This window comes from Cydia strobilella, chromosome 8 (genome assembly GCF_947568885.1).
Source record: "Cydia strobilella chromosome 8, ilCydStro3.1, whole genome shotgun sequence".
In the NCBI taxonomy this organism is placed as follows: Eukaryota; Metazoa; Arthropoda; class Insecta; order Lepidoptera; family Tortricidae; genus Cydia; species Cydia strobilella.
In genome coordinates, this window is record NC_086048.1 from 4,268,191 (window position 1) to 4,285,129 (window position 16,939).

The following is a 16,939-nucleotide window of genomic DNA, read 5'->3' on the forward strand; positions in this document are numbered from 1 at the left end:
ACAGCAAAGGCCTCGTAGCCCCCCGCGATAGGCTTGTGTTTTTGCAGCATTTTCCCCATTATTACGATAGCCCTGAATGACCTATTTTAATAAATATTGTCCTTAAATAAATCCATTTGTATCTACATAGTATATTAGCATATAATACATTGCCTGCAAGTGCAGATATAAATATCATAGTAACTCGTAGCACGTTGCAGTCATAAATATTATAAAATAGACCTAACACCAACAACTCACACAGTATATGATATCGACCTAGATTCCTAGATTGAACTGGGTGACACTCTATTTTCATCAAGGCAGAAATATAATATAAATATCTAAGGCGTTTCCTGTTATAGAGAACTGCACTTTGTTAGAAAATTTAATATCCTGTTTCCTTGAAATGGTTTCCCTGGGAGAAAATTTAGAATTTCCGTTTAACATAGGTATACCTGTATGGCTTCGGACCTGTTTATGGATTGGTTTTAAAATTGCGGGGCGCCATTTTGAAAACAAGAATCCTTGCAAATTCCAATTTCAACATTACACAAGGATTATAGGGATAAGTTCGCCTTTGTACATTGTATATATTTTGTTTTTATTGTGTTTGTATTCTGTGTTATGTACAATAAAGTGTTTACATAGGTTTATACATACATAAATTTAACAAACAGCTTAGGGGCGCCGATAGACAGTCTGGAACAATTAATACGTAGATAGGATATTTTTATCGCGGAAATCTTTCCCGATGGATGCGAAATGTGTGTTGTAGATGTAGAGTTTGTATTGGAGCGATATTAACGTTAACGAGTTTTACGCGAAAGAATTCCTGTAGAGGTCCATCCAAGGCTAGTCGCACAGAATATATGTATAATAGTCGGAATTTTAACCTCAGAGAAGGTACTACTACACATTTTTTGAGCAACAATTTTGAAGGTATTCTACTCTGACCCCACCTATCAACAGCTGCCACGTTCTCGGATCTAGTAATAAGGATAGTATGTCACACTACTAGAGGGCTTTCGTTGATCTATCATAAGTTATATTTAACTTGGTGACTCACATGTAGTTAGTTATATAGTCAGTCTTAGAAATCGGCGTAATAGCAACACTAGCAACCCTAATGTAATCTATTGGTACTAGCACTAACTCGCCGCGGGTCAGTTACGATAATGCATATGACGTGTCAACTCATTCCACCGTACTTATTACGAGTCACATATGCAGTAAGTAATATGTAAGTTGAAAGGAACCTAAAATAAATGTTTCCGATCAAATCGAGAGTGCTGTTGAAAATCAAGCATGTTTATACTTTTGTAGTGATATATGCGACTTTCTCATCCTACATACTGTCACGATGCGTTAGTATCTTTATTTTTTATTTTCTTTATTGGAGAAACAACAGAAGTAAGTACTTACAATAATAGCAAATGATAATAAGATACAGTTCAAAACATATGCACCTACCTCCTAAAACGCTCTCACTAAGAACTATACATAATATAGGTAAGGTACTTAATGCTACAGTAAACTTAACTAAGCTTAACGCACACTAAAGAAACAAGCTACACAAGGAAGTTAAGTTGTCTCAGCTAGGATTTCAAGGACTTGCTTTTGGAAACGTACTTTGTTTGTGTTGAAAATGTCTACGGCCGTGAATAGTTTATTATATGTATTGCAAAGGCGGCGCAGAGGTGCGCGGATCCCAGCGTTAGTTGAGCAATTCGGGACGGCGAACAAGGCGTTAGAGCGGGCGGTACTGCGTGAGGGGACCCTAAAGCGGATTTTGTCAAGCAGCTCCGAGCAGTCGTACCTGTCACGGCAGATGTTGTGAAGAACCATCATATCAGAACACATGCGTCTTGAGTCAAGAGAGGATAGCTTATAATATTTCAATAAATTGCAGTAGGACATACGTTTGCCGGTTAGGCGTCTATGTGTAGCCCGCAAAAACTTTTTTTGGACCATTTCAATTGCATTCGAGTACTTGGAATAAAATGGGTTCCACACAATTGATGCATATTCCAAATGCGGTCTAACAAGAGCTTTGTATAATAGAATGTACGTGGATGATTTTTTAAAGACTTTTGCTGTTCTCAAAACAAATCCTAACATTTGATATGATTTAGAGATAATTCGTTCAATGTGACTGTTAAAATCAAGTTTATTGTCAAACAATATACCTAAGTCCCGTACAGTAGATACTTTTGTAATGGTCGTATTGCCAATCTTAAATTCAGAATCAATTACCCTTTTTTTATTTTTAGTAAAACACATGTGCAAACATTTATCACCCGCTAATTGAAGTTTATTTTTATGGCAGTACGAGGTAAAGTTGTTGATATCATCCTGAATTAAATGAATGTCATCACGAGATTTTACTGATTTAAATATTTTTAAGTCGTCCGCAAACATTAGAATATTACAGTTCTTAAAACAGTCCTTAATGTCATTAATAAAAATAATGTACAACAAGGGACCCAGAATAGAACCCTGTATTACCCCAGAAGACACAGTAGTGAGGTCAGACCTAAATCCATTCAGGGTAATGACTTGGGTTCTGTTTGAAAGGTACGACATAAACCAACGTAGGAGGTTACCCCGAATGCCATTGTAAGCCAGCTTTTCCAGAAGTAGTACATGGTCCACCTTGTCAAAAGCCTTTCTGAAATCAGTGAATATCACGTCAACCTGTACTCTTTTATCCATAGATTCTAATAGATAGTTTGTGTAAAGTGTAAGATTAGTGATTGTAGATTTACCTTTCATGAAACCATGCTGCTCTGGTATTATAGCATTAACAAGCGAGGGATACAAGAGGTCATGTATTAAACTTTCAAATACTTTAGGGATGCACGATTGCACTGATATGGGTCGATAATTAGTAATATCAGCGCGTGACCCATTTTTGTGAATTGGTGTAACATGAGAATTTTTCCACTGCTCGGGAAATACACCTAAACTTAGGCATTTATTAAATATAATATATAGTGGATTAGTAAGCGCCTTAGCAGAGTTCTTAACAAATATAGGGCTAACTTTGTCAGGCCCGATTCCCTTATTTGTATCGACTTTTGATAGTTTCTTAAAAATATCTGATTTCTTAATATATAAATTTGATAAGTTAGGTGCTCCCTCACGCTGTGGTAGGTTTGTCAGAACGTCATGGTCTATGTCACCCTTCGGCTCAAATACGGAGAAAAAGAACTTGGAGAATAGATCTACAATTTGTTTAGGTGTAGATGCAGATTCACTCTCATAGAACATAGTTTCAGGGTAGCTAGACAAGCTTTTTCTTTGGGATGCCACATAGGACCAAAATGCCTTGATATTACGTTTCAAAGACTTTTCCGTGTTAGCAGTAAAGGTATTAAAACATTCTAATATTAATGTTTTGCAGCGAGTGCGAAGAAGTGAGTATTCTCGATAATCAGCAAGCGATTGATAGATCTTCCATTTGCGCCATACTTTGATTTTCCTATTTAAAGTGCTAATAAGTGCCGCGGAGAACCATTTTGGATATTTAGAATTTTTTGAGTGCTTAAGTGGAACAAATTTATCAATAACATCAAACAACAAATTGTAGAATCGCCCTACCGCCTGGTCCGGTTGTAGGTTACATAATTCAGCTTCCCAGTTTACCTTATTAAATTCATGTGATATAACAGAGTAATCTGCCTTTTCGTAGTTATATTTTCGGACACAGTTGACGGAAAGGGGTCGAGGACAATTAAGGTTCATGGTAAATACTATAGGCGGGTGATGCCTATCGGTATGAGAGAGTTCAATATCGGGCTCAGAAATAACGCCCTCCTGGCTACAAAATAGTAAATCTAAAATCCTGTCATTCGTATTGCGGAACCTGTTAAACTGTTTAAGGCCTAACATGCCACTAGATCCTAGAACGAGCCCCCCTATCTGGCACAAGACCCCATTCGATGGCATAAGTTCCCGCGAACCCGGCCGCTCCACCCAATCAATAGTAGGTATGTTAAAATCACCCACAATACAAATACCAAAACCACTGTAGCTATCGTTTATTTTTGTAATTTTGTCACAGTAATCCTTATAGATGCAGTAGGATGTTTTAGGGGGAATATAGACGCAGTTAATTATTAATTTAAATTGTTGACTAATTAAAGTAATAAAAATATCTTCAATATTTTTGGACTCCCAATTTGGGACACGGGATGCTCGTAGGGATGATTTTACCGCTATAAGAACGCCACCGCCATCCTTCTTCGCCGTTCCGATCAAGTCCCTATCGCGCCGGAACACATTGTAATTAGTATTACAAAATATTTCCGCGCTGTGTATACCTGGCCGCAACCATGTTTCTGTTAAAATTATAATATCATAATCACACTGTAGTATATTTAGACGCAGATCAGATATTTTAGTTTTTAAACCACCACAGTTCTGATAATATAATGTTAAATTATTAGGACCCGTCACAAATAATTCAGGAATAAACTCTATCAGTCGTGTAGACGTTAAGGCGCTTATATATAAGTATATTATTATGTAATCATACGCAACCAAGCGTGACAAGCCTAATTTCATTAGGGCTAACACCGACACACGCGAGCAGATGTTTCGTGCGGTATTGTAAATTAACTCGTGAATGATGTATCAACACTGACGTTTAGATGCCAATGAGTCAATGCGGTAACGAAGTGACAGAATATGAAACACATTTACTTCTGAATTCGCTTTACAAAACATTTGCGGTTGTTTGCAAATACCACCTGATTCTATCTGGACACGGAGATGGCAACCAACCGTGACGACCCTAACTTTATTAGGGTTAACACGGACATTCGCGAGCAGGGCTATAACCGCGAAAATCGAAGTTTGCAAATTGCGGGCATCTTTCTCTGTAACTCTAATTACGCCTTCATTGGAGTAAGAGAAAAATCTCCGCAATTTGCAAATTTCGATTTTTGCGGTAGGCCCCCTGATGTTTCGTGTGCGGTAATGATACTGACATTTCGACACTGACGTTTAGAATAAGTGTCAATTAATGAGTCAAATGCGATATGAACGAACGTTTTCATTCCACTCATAATCAGTTTTAACTGGCAATGAACCGGCGTTACAGTAACACAACAGTAGACTGACCACGTTATCTTTGCACAGACTTGGCAGTAAGAATGCACGTTATCCCTGTAAGGGCATTTTCACGTAAACGTGTACCATTTACTTTTTTCGAAATTCCATCAACTTTTGGGTTATTTCTACTCAGGATCACGAGGACTATCGATTTAAAAAGAAAAAAAATATGTCCTCAATAAATGTCAGTTTTGTAACGCATTTTCACATACATTTTGTATGGACCTTTACAAAACTGACACCCAAAATTTGTATGAAAAACTGGGGACACTTTTTTTTGTCTCATTCAGTAGTACTCTAGATTTCGAGTCTAAATAGCATAATAGTTGATGGTTTATCGAAAAAAGTAAATGGTAAGTACCATTTTTTCTGATAACACCCCCGTAAGCTCCATACTTGATTTAGCACTTGGCATGAAAACTTAGTGTAGTCCGACGCTAGAACTACGTTATGCACGTATCTTTCATAGCCTAATAAATTTTCATTAATACACTATTGAATGTTAAGGTCTTTCAAAATGTCAAATGCATAAAAGTTTGGGGGGTTTCAAGCTTTTTTATCGGGAATTTTCTTTTTTTTTTTTTTTTTTTTTTTTTTTTTTACTTTATTTAGAACACAAACAGTCACATATACAAATGGGTTTGAAGTACAAATGTACTTAACATACTTAAGAAAACAGACCTGGAGGTTCATTAGTAAGTACATAATGTTAACATACACACTAAACAGCAAAGATAAAAAGGAGATAAAAGAAAAACATGAGCCTACGGTTGTCCTACCGGAAAGCCGGAAAGTTACATTTATACATTTACTTATTTATATTTATACTTGACATATTAAAACAACTTATGTCTAAGTTTCATTCTAAGACTAGACAGGGAAGTGTGAAAAGGATCAATGTCATGTAGGTGCTTATTATAATAATTTGGGACTCGTCTGAAAAATGTGTGCCGAGCGTAATTCTTGCGGGCAAAGCTGATATGAAATAGAGGTCTAGAACGTAGGGGTTGGTGCGGACAACTGAAAGTGACTAATTCTAAGAGATTCGGACATTTTATCACACCTTTAAGAATTTTAAACAAGAACATTACATCTAAGTAGTGTCTTCGGTTATAGAGGGAAGGAACACAAAAATGCTTCGCTGCTGACGAAGTGCGTTCGAAGTAATTACCCGTCCTGTAACAAAGTGATTTTAAAAAAATATTTTGGATCCTTTCCAGGCGATCAATATGGACTTGGTACTGAGGTGTCCAAACAACACAACCAAATTCTAGTATACTCCTAACAAAGGAATAGAAAAGTAGTTTATAGGTATTGGGGCGCCTGAAGGGCTGTCCAATTCTGAGAATCATCCCCAACTTCTTATAAGCTCGCTTACATATATTATCAATATGTAGACTAAAATTCAATTGCGAGTCTAAGGTAACACCTAAGTCCCTAATGGAATATACCCGGGCTATATTTCTTCCAGCCAAAGTGTAATTGAAAATTAACGGGTCATTTCTACGATTAAAACTGATTATGAAACATTTATCAGTATTTAAGAAAAGCTGATTATCTGAACAGTAGAGTAAAAAGTTATCTAAGTCATGCTGTAATGCACGGCAATCTGCTTCCGAGGACACAGCTTTGTAAATCTTTGTGTCATCTGCATAGACGAGGTGCTCAGAGTTCCGAAAACAGGATGCCATGTCATTGACATATAAGATAAACAATAAGGGACCAAGGTGCGATCCTTGGGGTACTCCGGAAGGTATAGGAAGAAAGCATGAAGTATAACCCTTCAAGGCAACCGCCTGACTGCGATTGGACAGGTAAGACTTTATCCATCTAAGGAGGTCGCCGTGTATACCGAGCTCAAAAAGTTTCTTGATTAAGTTATTGTGATTAATTTTATCAAAACATTTCGAAAAGTCAGTATACACGACGTCCACCTGACAGCCAGAAGATATCCTATTGATAATGAAATCGGTAAACGTCAGAAGATTTGTATCAACGCTACGACCCTGACAAAATCCGTGTTGGCTAGGCGCAATGTGTTGAGAGAAAGCAGAAGTAATTTTGTTGTAAACGATTTTTTCAAAGATTTTAGCAAATATGTTTAATTTACTAATGGGCCTGTAATTAGTAACCAGGTGCGCATCGCCACTTTTGTAAATTGGTGTTATCAAGGCTTTTTTCCAAGAGGAGGGAAAGTGACCATGAGCTAAGGACTTAATAAAAATTTGAGTTAAAGGCATTGCCAATTCACGGGCGCACATTTTGATAAAAAGGGGGTGAATCAAATCAGCACCACTGCCCTTTTTAATATCTACTCTTTCTAAAAACTTGAAGACGCAATCCTCGGAAATATCAACGGTATTAAGATCAATCAGGGAATCATTAGCTACATGCAAGTAATCGGGTAAGACAGAAGAATCAGTAACAAACACAGAGTTAAAATATCTATTAAAAAAATTACTAATTGTGTTACCATCTTTAGAAATTTCGCCAAGGTAAGACATTTGGTCGGGAACACAATTACTAGGGAATTTTGACTTCATAAATGACCAAAAATAAGTAGGATCACTATGTATTCTGTCTTCAGCCAATGAAATAAAATTATTATAGCATTCGGTGGCTAATTTGTGCTCCCTTTTTCTCAATAATGTAAATTCCGCCCTGTCAAGAGGATTACCGTATATTTTCCACCTTTTATGAGCCGATAGTTTTTGTTTGCGAACTTTTATTAGTGCACGAGAAAACCAAGGAGGATATCCAGTGTTACTGTTAACGCTTTTATGTGGAATATGACTGGCAATAAGTGTTCTAAGAACCGAATAAAAATAAGTAACTGAATCCTCAACATTCATGTTATTCAGACACGACCAACCGGTCTCAGATAATTCCTTGCGGATAAGGTCATAGCTGCCGCGGTGAAAAATCGGTCTAGTACATTGATTAGGCAACAAGCGCGGTAAATAACTCATTAAGTTTAGGGCCAGTGAAATATTCAAAGCCTTATGTTGCGGATCCTCCCGCGTAAGCGGTGACGAGCAGGCACTAACCGTGCAACCGGCATTGGCCATTACTAGATCCAGCACACGTCCATTTATATTAAAACAATTGTTATATTGGTTTACCCCAGTTAGAGCGATGAAGTCGGAAAGAACTATAGCAGTTGGATCTTCACTAGTCTCAATATTGAGGCGATTTGAATCCTCACACAAGGACCATGAAGCATAAGATACATTAAAATCACCTACAAGGACGAAAATATCTTCTGGGTAGGTATTCATTATCCTAGCAGCATTGTCGAAAAAGCAACGAAGAGAACTGATATGATTATCATTATGTGGAAAGTAAACACAAACAATATGCAGCAGCGGCCCACGTGCCCCCGGTCGGTCGGCCGGCTGGCGGCGCGAGGCGCGCGGGGAGTGGGGCGCGGCGCCGGCGCAGGCCCGCGGCTCCACGGTGAGCCACAACTCCTCGTGTCGTTGCGCCGCGCACCACTCGTCCCGGCGCGATACACTGAGACCGCGCCGCACCGCCACAAGCACGCCTCCGCCGCGCTGTGCCGATCGCCCCGCTCGATCCCGTCTGTACACCTCATACCTGCTATCAAAATACTCACTACTAAAAAAGTCAGGGTTCAGCCATGTTTCAGATAAACAAATGAGGTCATAGTTCGAATTAATTACACTAGATAAAAAGGAATGCGATTTTGTCCGCAATCCCCTTACGTTCTGATAATATATTGAGATGCTATTATTATCTATTATTGATGTATAAAGAACTACAATAGTAAGAAAATATTACTTTATTATTTTTATTCAGACGAGTCAATTCAGGTATTAAAAATAGAAATGAGATCCTGTGAAATTCTAAGCTAGTTTCCTGCCCATAGGGTATACAATGTAAAAAATGGCCTAGTACACGACTTACGTAATTACTTTTTATATGAACGCATATCAACACTAACATCGAAAATCTGAGGCAAATGTTATGGATATGCCAGTTACTGTTATCAAACATAAAAAGTCATTTTAATTTCTTTAAGTCAGCTTCGTTTGTTATGACATAAACTTTGGAACTATCACTCTTCCGCATGTGTATTTTGCACTGCTTAACCCATAGGTAGCTGAAATTTAACTCGGCTTTCCTATCGCGGGCCTGCCTAAGTAGGATCTTGTTTACAGCCGTAAGATGTTCGTTCACGTAGACGGGAACCGCCGGTCCCAGGAGACCGGCATCGGCGCTGGTGAGGCCGCGGCGCGCGCGCGCAGCCGCCACCAGCTCGTCCTTGCGACGTCGCTGGCAGAAACGCACGATGATCGCCGGGGGCCTGGGGTCCGCACGGGTTCCGCTACCCACGGATAACGGGAAACGGCGAACGCGATGTATTGAGTCGACATCAGTTTCAAGCAGACCAAAACCTACCTTCAAACATATATTATTTAAGATCGACATTAAATTCTCGTTATCTTTTTGAGGAACGCCACTAATTTCGACATTGTTCAGCCGGCAAAACTGGTCTCTGTCACGTTCGTTGGCTTTTAAAGTAGCAAACTCAGCCTCCAGCTGTTTTAAATTGGCTTCAATAGATGGGAGGCGGTCAACTTTACTCTCTGTGACGGTAAGCCGCACATCGAAATCCTCTAGTCGACTTTCAATCAAGTCGAACTTTCCCTCGAGATTGGCAATTCCCTGATTTGCTTGGTCAAGCCCACTCTGCATTTTTTGCATTTGCACCTTAAAACCTTTGAACTCCTTCACAAGTTCAGAGAGTGAATCATTGTTTTCCGACTGACGGCATGGGATGCACCTCCAATTGGATTTTTTATCTGCTGTCATCTTCTTATAGGTGTTTTCTAGCATTCCGGAACACCTATAGTGATAATACCCTCCACAAAAGGAGCACGGTACATCACCATCACCAATAAAATTATCACCACACTTATTACACGATGACATTTTGGACTCAACCGTAACAGGTCGCGGATACGGCTCAGATTTCAATGGCAAATTAAATTATGCAGTTAAGCGCGCAAGTTAACAATAACACATAACCGGTCGCTGGCGCGCTCGATCGATGACTGATGATTTTCACTCCTTATTCATAATTGAGAGCTATGCTCGGGGTTTCTCTGCGTGATAGAGTCAGAAATGATGATATCCGCAGTAGAACTAGGGTCACCGACATAGCTCGCAGAATTGCAAACCTTAAGTGGCAGTGGGCGAGGCACATTGCTCGCAGAACTGATGGCCGGTGGGGCCGGAAGGTTCTGGAGTAGCGTCCGCGTACCGGAAGACGAACTGCCGGTAGGCCTCCAACAAGATGAAGCGACGACCTGGTGAAGGTCGCGGGAATTCGGTGGTTGCGAGCGGCACAGGATCGGTCGGAGTGGCGAGCCTTGGGGGAGGCCTATGTCCAGCAGTGGACGGCTATCGGCTGACATGATGATGATGATGATGATTCATAATTGTGGTAAATCTTGGCTCATCTTTGATTAATCATGGTAAACAATAGATATAGCTCAATAGATGTTAGTGGTTTAAAAAAAGTGCCAACTGCCGACTAAAATATATGCAAAATTAAACAGGTTGAAAAAATGGCACATTTAGACGTAAAATACCTTTGTGTATATTAGAACGTATTGATTTTATAAAATTAAGCATAGAAGAATTTTGAGATCTGTTTTTCTGGACTTACATCTACAGTGGCGCCAACTGGTGAGCACAAAAACGGTAGCCCTCATTCAGGCGTAACAACGCATTGAAGCCTGACGCTACGTCTATAATGGGATTCTGTTGACGTCTTGTACATGTATAAGGTAAAAATAATAAGGTAAATTATGCCTAATAAATACACAATTAAAACAGTTGTGACATAGCTTGCGCTTCGCGTGGATTTCGTGTGTACGTGCAATAGTATATTTGTGCCATTCTCAATCAAAAGGGTACTTATTGTCGGTTGTCAATAAGGCGCTATTTCCATATAGCTTTGATTTTAAATCAACCTTATCGACAAGCGACAATGTGGTACCTTTTGGTTGAAAACGTCACATTTAGTGCTTAGTTTTTCCTTGAAAATCATATTTTCGAAGTGGTTACCGATTTCCTAGAAGATTTTAGTAGGCCTAAATAATCATAAGTGAATTTGACCTCAAATTATAGGTTAGTAGGTACGCAATTGCAATTGGTCATATTTAAGGCGCTACTCACTTAGCAACTTTAAAATAATCCAAGTAGGCACCACTGCGAACTAGACTGTAAAGTTACAGTTGCCCTATAGATTAGATTAGATTAGATATTTATTCTCATAATATGAAATTACATTATAAATTATGCTAGACTAATCTACTCGTACATGAATTTATATTATGATCGTCATGACTAGGTATGACCAAAATTGGGTTTTATACCAGTCTTACTACTGTAAGTAATACCGCAAGTTATTAATTGTAGAGGAGTTGCAAAGGCTGATAAAATCGTGGTCTGAGTTTGACATCAGAACGTTACAGCGTCAGATGTTTTGTGATTGATAAGTGTAGGTAGCGACACAGCGACAGTCTCGCGTGCGAGATAGACTACCCGTCTTTTTATAGCTGTATTAATTAGAAAGTGACGGATAGCAAGTCAAACACTATTCTGGCACCCATTACGAATAGGGAATATTACGCGAAACTCTGCGTAGAGGGCGTCACTAGCACAATCGCAGGGCGTACCGTGAAACACGAAAATCGAAAGTTCGGTTTCTGCCTCTCTATCACTGTTGCTGTTGCATATTCGATCGAGTGAGAGGCAGATGACGAAATTTAGCGTCATAGTGAAAACTTGTCAAATAACTGTTTAAAGCATGTTAGTATGTAATATCTGGGAGACATATAAAAACATATAAAAACTCAAAAATGCGCGTTTTCCCAGACATAAGACCTAGCTAGATCTATTTTTCGCCCCCGAAAACCCCCATATAGCAAATTTCGTCAAAATCGTTAGAGCCGTTTCCGAGATCCCCGAAATATATATAGATAGATATGTACATGAATTGCTCGTTTAAAGGTATAAGATAAGTTACCCTATGGTTTTCGATAGGTGCTAGTGCTGCACTCTGGCGGCATTTTGCAGTAATACTCCCTATTAGTATGAGGTTATTTATATCAATTTGTCCCAATCTTGATCGGCAACTGTAATTGAGTTGTGTAACGTGTTCAAAAGCGCGGGTCGCACGCGACCTGGCCATTACCTTATTGGCCGAGCTCGTTCATAGATATAAGAATATAACATAGACATAGTATAGTAGTTATAGACATGAAACCGAGCGACCAGGGGTAAGAGAAAGACATATTCATGTATTGACAGGTTAATGTATGGCAGCATAATCCTTTTTCTCTTTCACTCTGCTGCCATAACCCGACCATGAAAAAAAAACCCGGTCGGTGATAAGGACAAAGCATGGCACTATTTTCTCTTTCCTCTTATAGGAATCGCAATAAGACTATCTTTCTCTATCAAAGAGTGTCAGGCCCTTGGAATGTAATGGACCCTAATGTCATGACGATGTTTTTGGTTGCCGAAAATGCAAGTTGCCGGTGCGAATATCGAATACAGATTTTTACGGTTTCGTACCCAAAGGGTAAAAACGAGACCCTATTACTAAGACTCCGCTGTCTGTCTGTCTGTTCGTCTGTCACCAGGCTGTATCTCATCAACCGTGATAGCTAGACAGTTGAAATTTTCACAGATCATGTATTTCTGTTGCCGCTATAACAACAAATACTAAAAACAGAATAAAATAAATATTTAAGTGGGGCTCCCATACAACAAACGTGATTTTTTTTTGCCGGTTTTTTACCCTTCGTGCGCGAGTCCGACTCGCACTTGGTCGGTTTTTTTTCTGTTTCTTACGAGTTGACAGGTTACGAGACAGGCCATGCGTATTATTTAACTCTCAATGTATTGTATTGTAAAAAGTTTACATGTAGACCTACGACAGACAGAATTAGCTTAAATGAAAATTAAATAATTCTTTTCAGGAATAAGGCAATGATTAAAGCATTTATCCATGAGACTTTTTTTTTATACCACGTCGGTGGCAATCAAGCATACGGTAAGCAGTTACCGTAGCCTATGGACGCCTGCAACACCGGAGATATTACACGCGCGTTGCCGACCCTTTAGAAAACCTGTACACTCCTTTTTTGAAGAACCCCAGACTTGTGTGGTGATCGTCAAAATACCGAATTACCTATTCATACCTACATGAATTCACACGATAATATATTTATAAATAAATTATCGTATTGCGGTTACACTCTGGTAACAAAAAATACAATAAAGATTCAAAATTTATAAGTAACCAGATATAAACTCCAAATCAAAAACCAAATACAACGGACCTGCTGAAGACTTCAAAATTTGACGATAATAAATAGATGATAATCATTCAGTAAAAAAGAAACATTCGCACTAATAACTTGTAGATTTATATTTAAATACATTCCTTAATATTACCTACTGTCATATAAAACATGTAGAGCCGGACCACGCTAATTCTGCATAGCATTTGCAATGACAAAATGTGGAAATGTCATCATTGATGTCAAATTCCTATGAAAATATGACGTTCATAATGACACCCCCTCACTTAGTTATATTCAAGTCGTTTCCAAGTTGACGTTTGACAATTCAGTGACCGCAAAACATATGGTGCAGCGCCACCTGTTTTCGATGTCAAACTAAGGGGCACGTTTTTCTCTTAGACTTTACCTCTCTTAACAGTCTTAACCAATGAAATGAACCTTAAAATGTCAAAACCCTAATAAAGTTGGGTAAACAACGGCGATTGGAGGTAAATAATAAATCATTTGATTGAACTTCACTGGGACGCCGCTTTATTAAACTTTATCGATTATTTATCTAATCAGCTCTATTCCCTTAGGTCAGAGAGTAATGAAATCGATTAGAACTAGGTACATTAAATTAAAGTATACGGGACTAAACGTACAGTCTACTGCATAAAGTTGCGATCAGTTTGCTTTTGAAATATTATTAACCTGTATAAAGTGTTCAAATTATATTTCCTTCAGCTAGTTAGATAACTTATTCATTTTGACTTGTTAAAATTTGGAAACCAAACTTAAGTTAGGTACGTTTATACCAAATCTAACTTTCCGTTTTGTGACGAAACCTATGGCGTTTGACGTTGACCGCCAGTCTTGTGACGACTACAATCCATATCCATACTTCATAGACTAATAATAACTAATATTATACTTGCGCAAGTATGTGTTTCTTTTTCACGGTCTAGCGATTCGACAATACAGTTGCATCAGGATGAAGTTAACAGTGTTTTTATTCATTTAGCCGATTTTATTACTTTTAATTTAATAATCAACCAATGCAAAAAACTAAGAACTGGTTTTTAATTAATGCTGCATAACAAGGGTTTCATTCATTCATTCTTTAAAACAAAATGCTGATTTCGCCAATACCAAAACAAAGGGTTCTCATAGATCATGTTGCACGTTGTTCGGTAGTTGCTTTTAGTAAAGTGATAAACTTTACAAATAGCCCAGAGGGATTGCCGGGTGTTGACTAAATAATGGTTAAACGTTTCAAGATTAATTCTTCAATATCTGCATACGTTCACATTAGTTCACTGCATAATAAGATTAATAAGCTATAAATATTACACTTTAAACAACATTAATGTCTGATTAAATTTTATCTGATGTTTTTAAAAAGAGTAAAGTCGACTTACCCACTACAAGTTTTAATTTCAGTTAAAACTTCTCGAAGCCCATTGCGGGAAAAAACGCAGAAGTGCCTCACCCGAGGAAAACGCCCGTGCGGCCGCAATGTCACAGACTCAGACGAGGCACATCCACACAGACCGAAGTGACTTAGCGAGGCAATTTTCTCGCGTTCCTACTCATTCTGGATTGTTCCCGCTAGTTACCCACCAACTCACTTTCGTGGTAATTAGTGGGAATTTATTTATGGGTGAGAAAAAAAACCAGTATGCTACCACTGGTAACAACTTGTCGGTAATTAGTGGAAATAACCCTTCATTATGCGTGGACTGAACAAAATGGCTAACTAATCGTAGGTAGCCTATAGGCTTAACCCATTAGGTACGTTTCACGTCACAATAACATACAAAATAACATCGTTCTTGTCAGCAGCTCGTTACGCATATGTACATAATAGCGAACTGATTATATTGGCAATTTGTATACTTTTCATACCCTGAATACCTGTATTCAATCAATATTGTTACTTCCAGAAACTCACCACCCTCCAGCAAATCAAGCAAATCCTCCAACAGCAACTCATCGAGCAACTCCTCAAGCAACGGGTCGGGCGTGCAATCGGGCGACAGTTGCGAAGCCCTCCTAACCGAGAACCGCGTGGAACGGCGGCCTCGGGCGAACCAGCCCAAGTTCGAGGCCTACATGATGACGGGGGATCTCATGCTCAACCTGTCGAGGGTTGAGCATCCACACCACAACAACCATGTGCCTATGCACCGGACACATTACCATAGGTAAATATGTCAACACATCTAAAAACTTGGGAAGAGTTGTAAGGCTATTCTGACTGAATATCGCGTGCGCCTCTGCCTACGGCCTCGGGTCAAGCAGACCATGTTCAAGGCCTAGATGATGACGGGGGATCTCCTGTCGAGGTTTGATCATTCACACGACAACAACACTCAACGTGTTGAAAAGCATAATAAATAATAAGCATACCTATATCTCACTTAATGGAGTTCGTTTTATTGTAAAGAAAGAAATTCATCTTTCATGTGAACAATAGTTAACAGTTTAAGTGCATGTAAGTAGTTATTTTTTGCATAGATTTATATAAAAAGGTTAACGCAGTCCAAACATAAATTTGGCTTTACATCACTGTGACAAAATCGTTTAAGTGTAGTCTTGCACCGGCGTTGCTGTCAAACCTAAAATCCCGTCCACTTGTTTTCAGTAAAGCCTTGATTTTGACGCCATACGCCGCGTACAGCACCACATTCTATAAAAATGTCTTCCCATACAACGTAATACTGATGGTAGCGTACAGCGTCAACCAAAGACCAAGGCCTAAAGAATCATAAATGACATTACTACAGGTACAATTCGACGCCAGCATCACCAATAGAAAGCCGGTTAGGCGGGCGGGAGGTCACACAGCGGCACAACTCCTCGCCCGACACCGGCCTATTGGGAGACCACTCCAACAAATTGTAAGATGTTCCTAATAATGTAAACCCGGCCAATCTTAAACCTTATTTGTAAGGATTGTAAATGAATAACGTCTACTTAAGTGTATTACTGCTAATACCTACAGGGAGCACAAAAATATTCCTATATAGGATGTGTCTAGTGTCTAGTCAAAGGTCCCACTTTGTCGCTTACCATAAGGACGAGATTTGCTTGTATCTTTATACAAATAACCTGTCAAGGCGTCCTTATGGCAAGCGACAAAGTGGGACGTTTTGCCTACCGCGGACACATATGTTCAGATGTAGGTGTGCCTTGATCGTTCAGATATATCCGGAATGTCAGTAAACAAATTATTTGACATAAATACAAACATATTTTGCCGTTTAAGTAGAAATTATTCTCGGAATGCGTGTCGCAATTTGCATGTGTTTATGGCCTCGATAAAGATAATGTTGACCCTGGCCCCGAAGTGTCATTTTCCTCAAGTGTTTTCTATATGTCTAAATCTATATACTTTAAATCACAGATCATTTACATGTTATATCGATGGAGCCTCGATTGATACTATACCTCTCGCGTTGTATTGGTTGTTTAATTTAAAAAATAAATGAACAAACATGTTTTTACTTAAGTTT

At 38.9% G+C, this 16,939-nt stretch overlaps 1 protein-coding gene across 1 annotated transcript in view; it reads left to right on the plus strand.

Moving 5' to 3' along the window:
- LOC134743384 (PH and SEC7 domain-containing protein) overlaps positions 1–16,939 on the plus strand; it is a 50,818-nt gene that overhangs the window by 23,171 nt on the left and 10,708 nt on the right. Inside the window, exons 5-6 of the mRNA XM_063676775.1 lie at positions 15,368–15,628; positions 16,211–16,324. Of these exons, the coding sequence (XP_063532845.1) occupies positions 15,368–15,628; positions 16,211–16,324 (375 nt within the window). The remainder of the gene's footprint in view (positions 1–15,367; positions 15,629–16,210; positions 16,325–16,939) is intronic.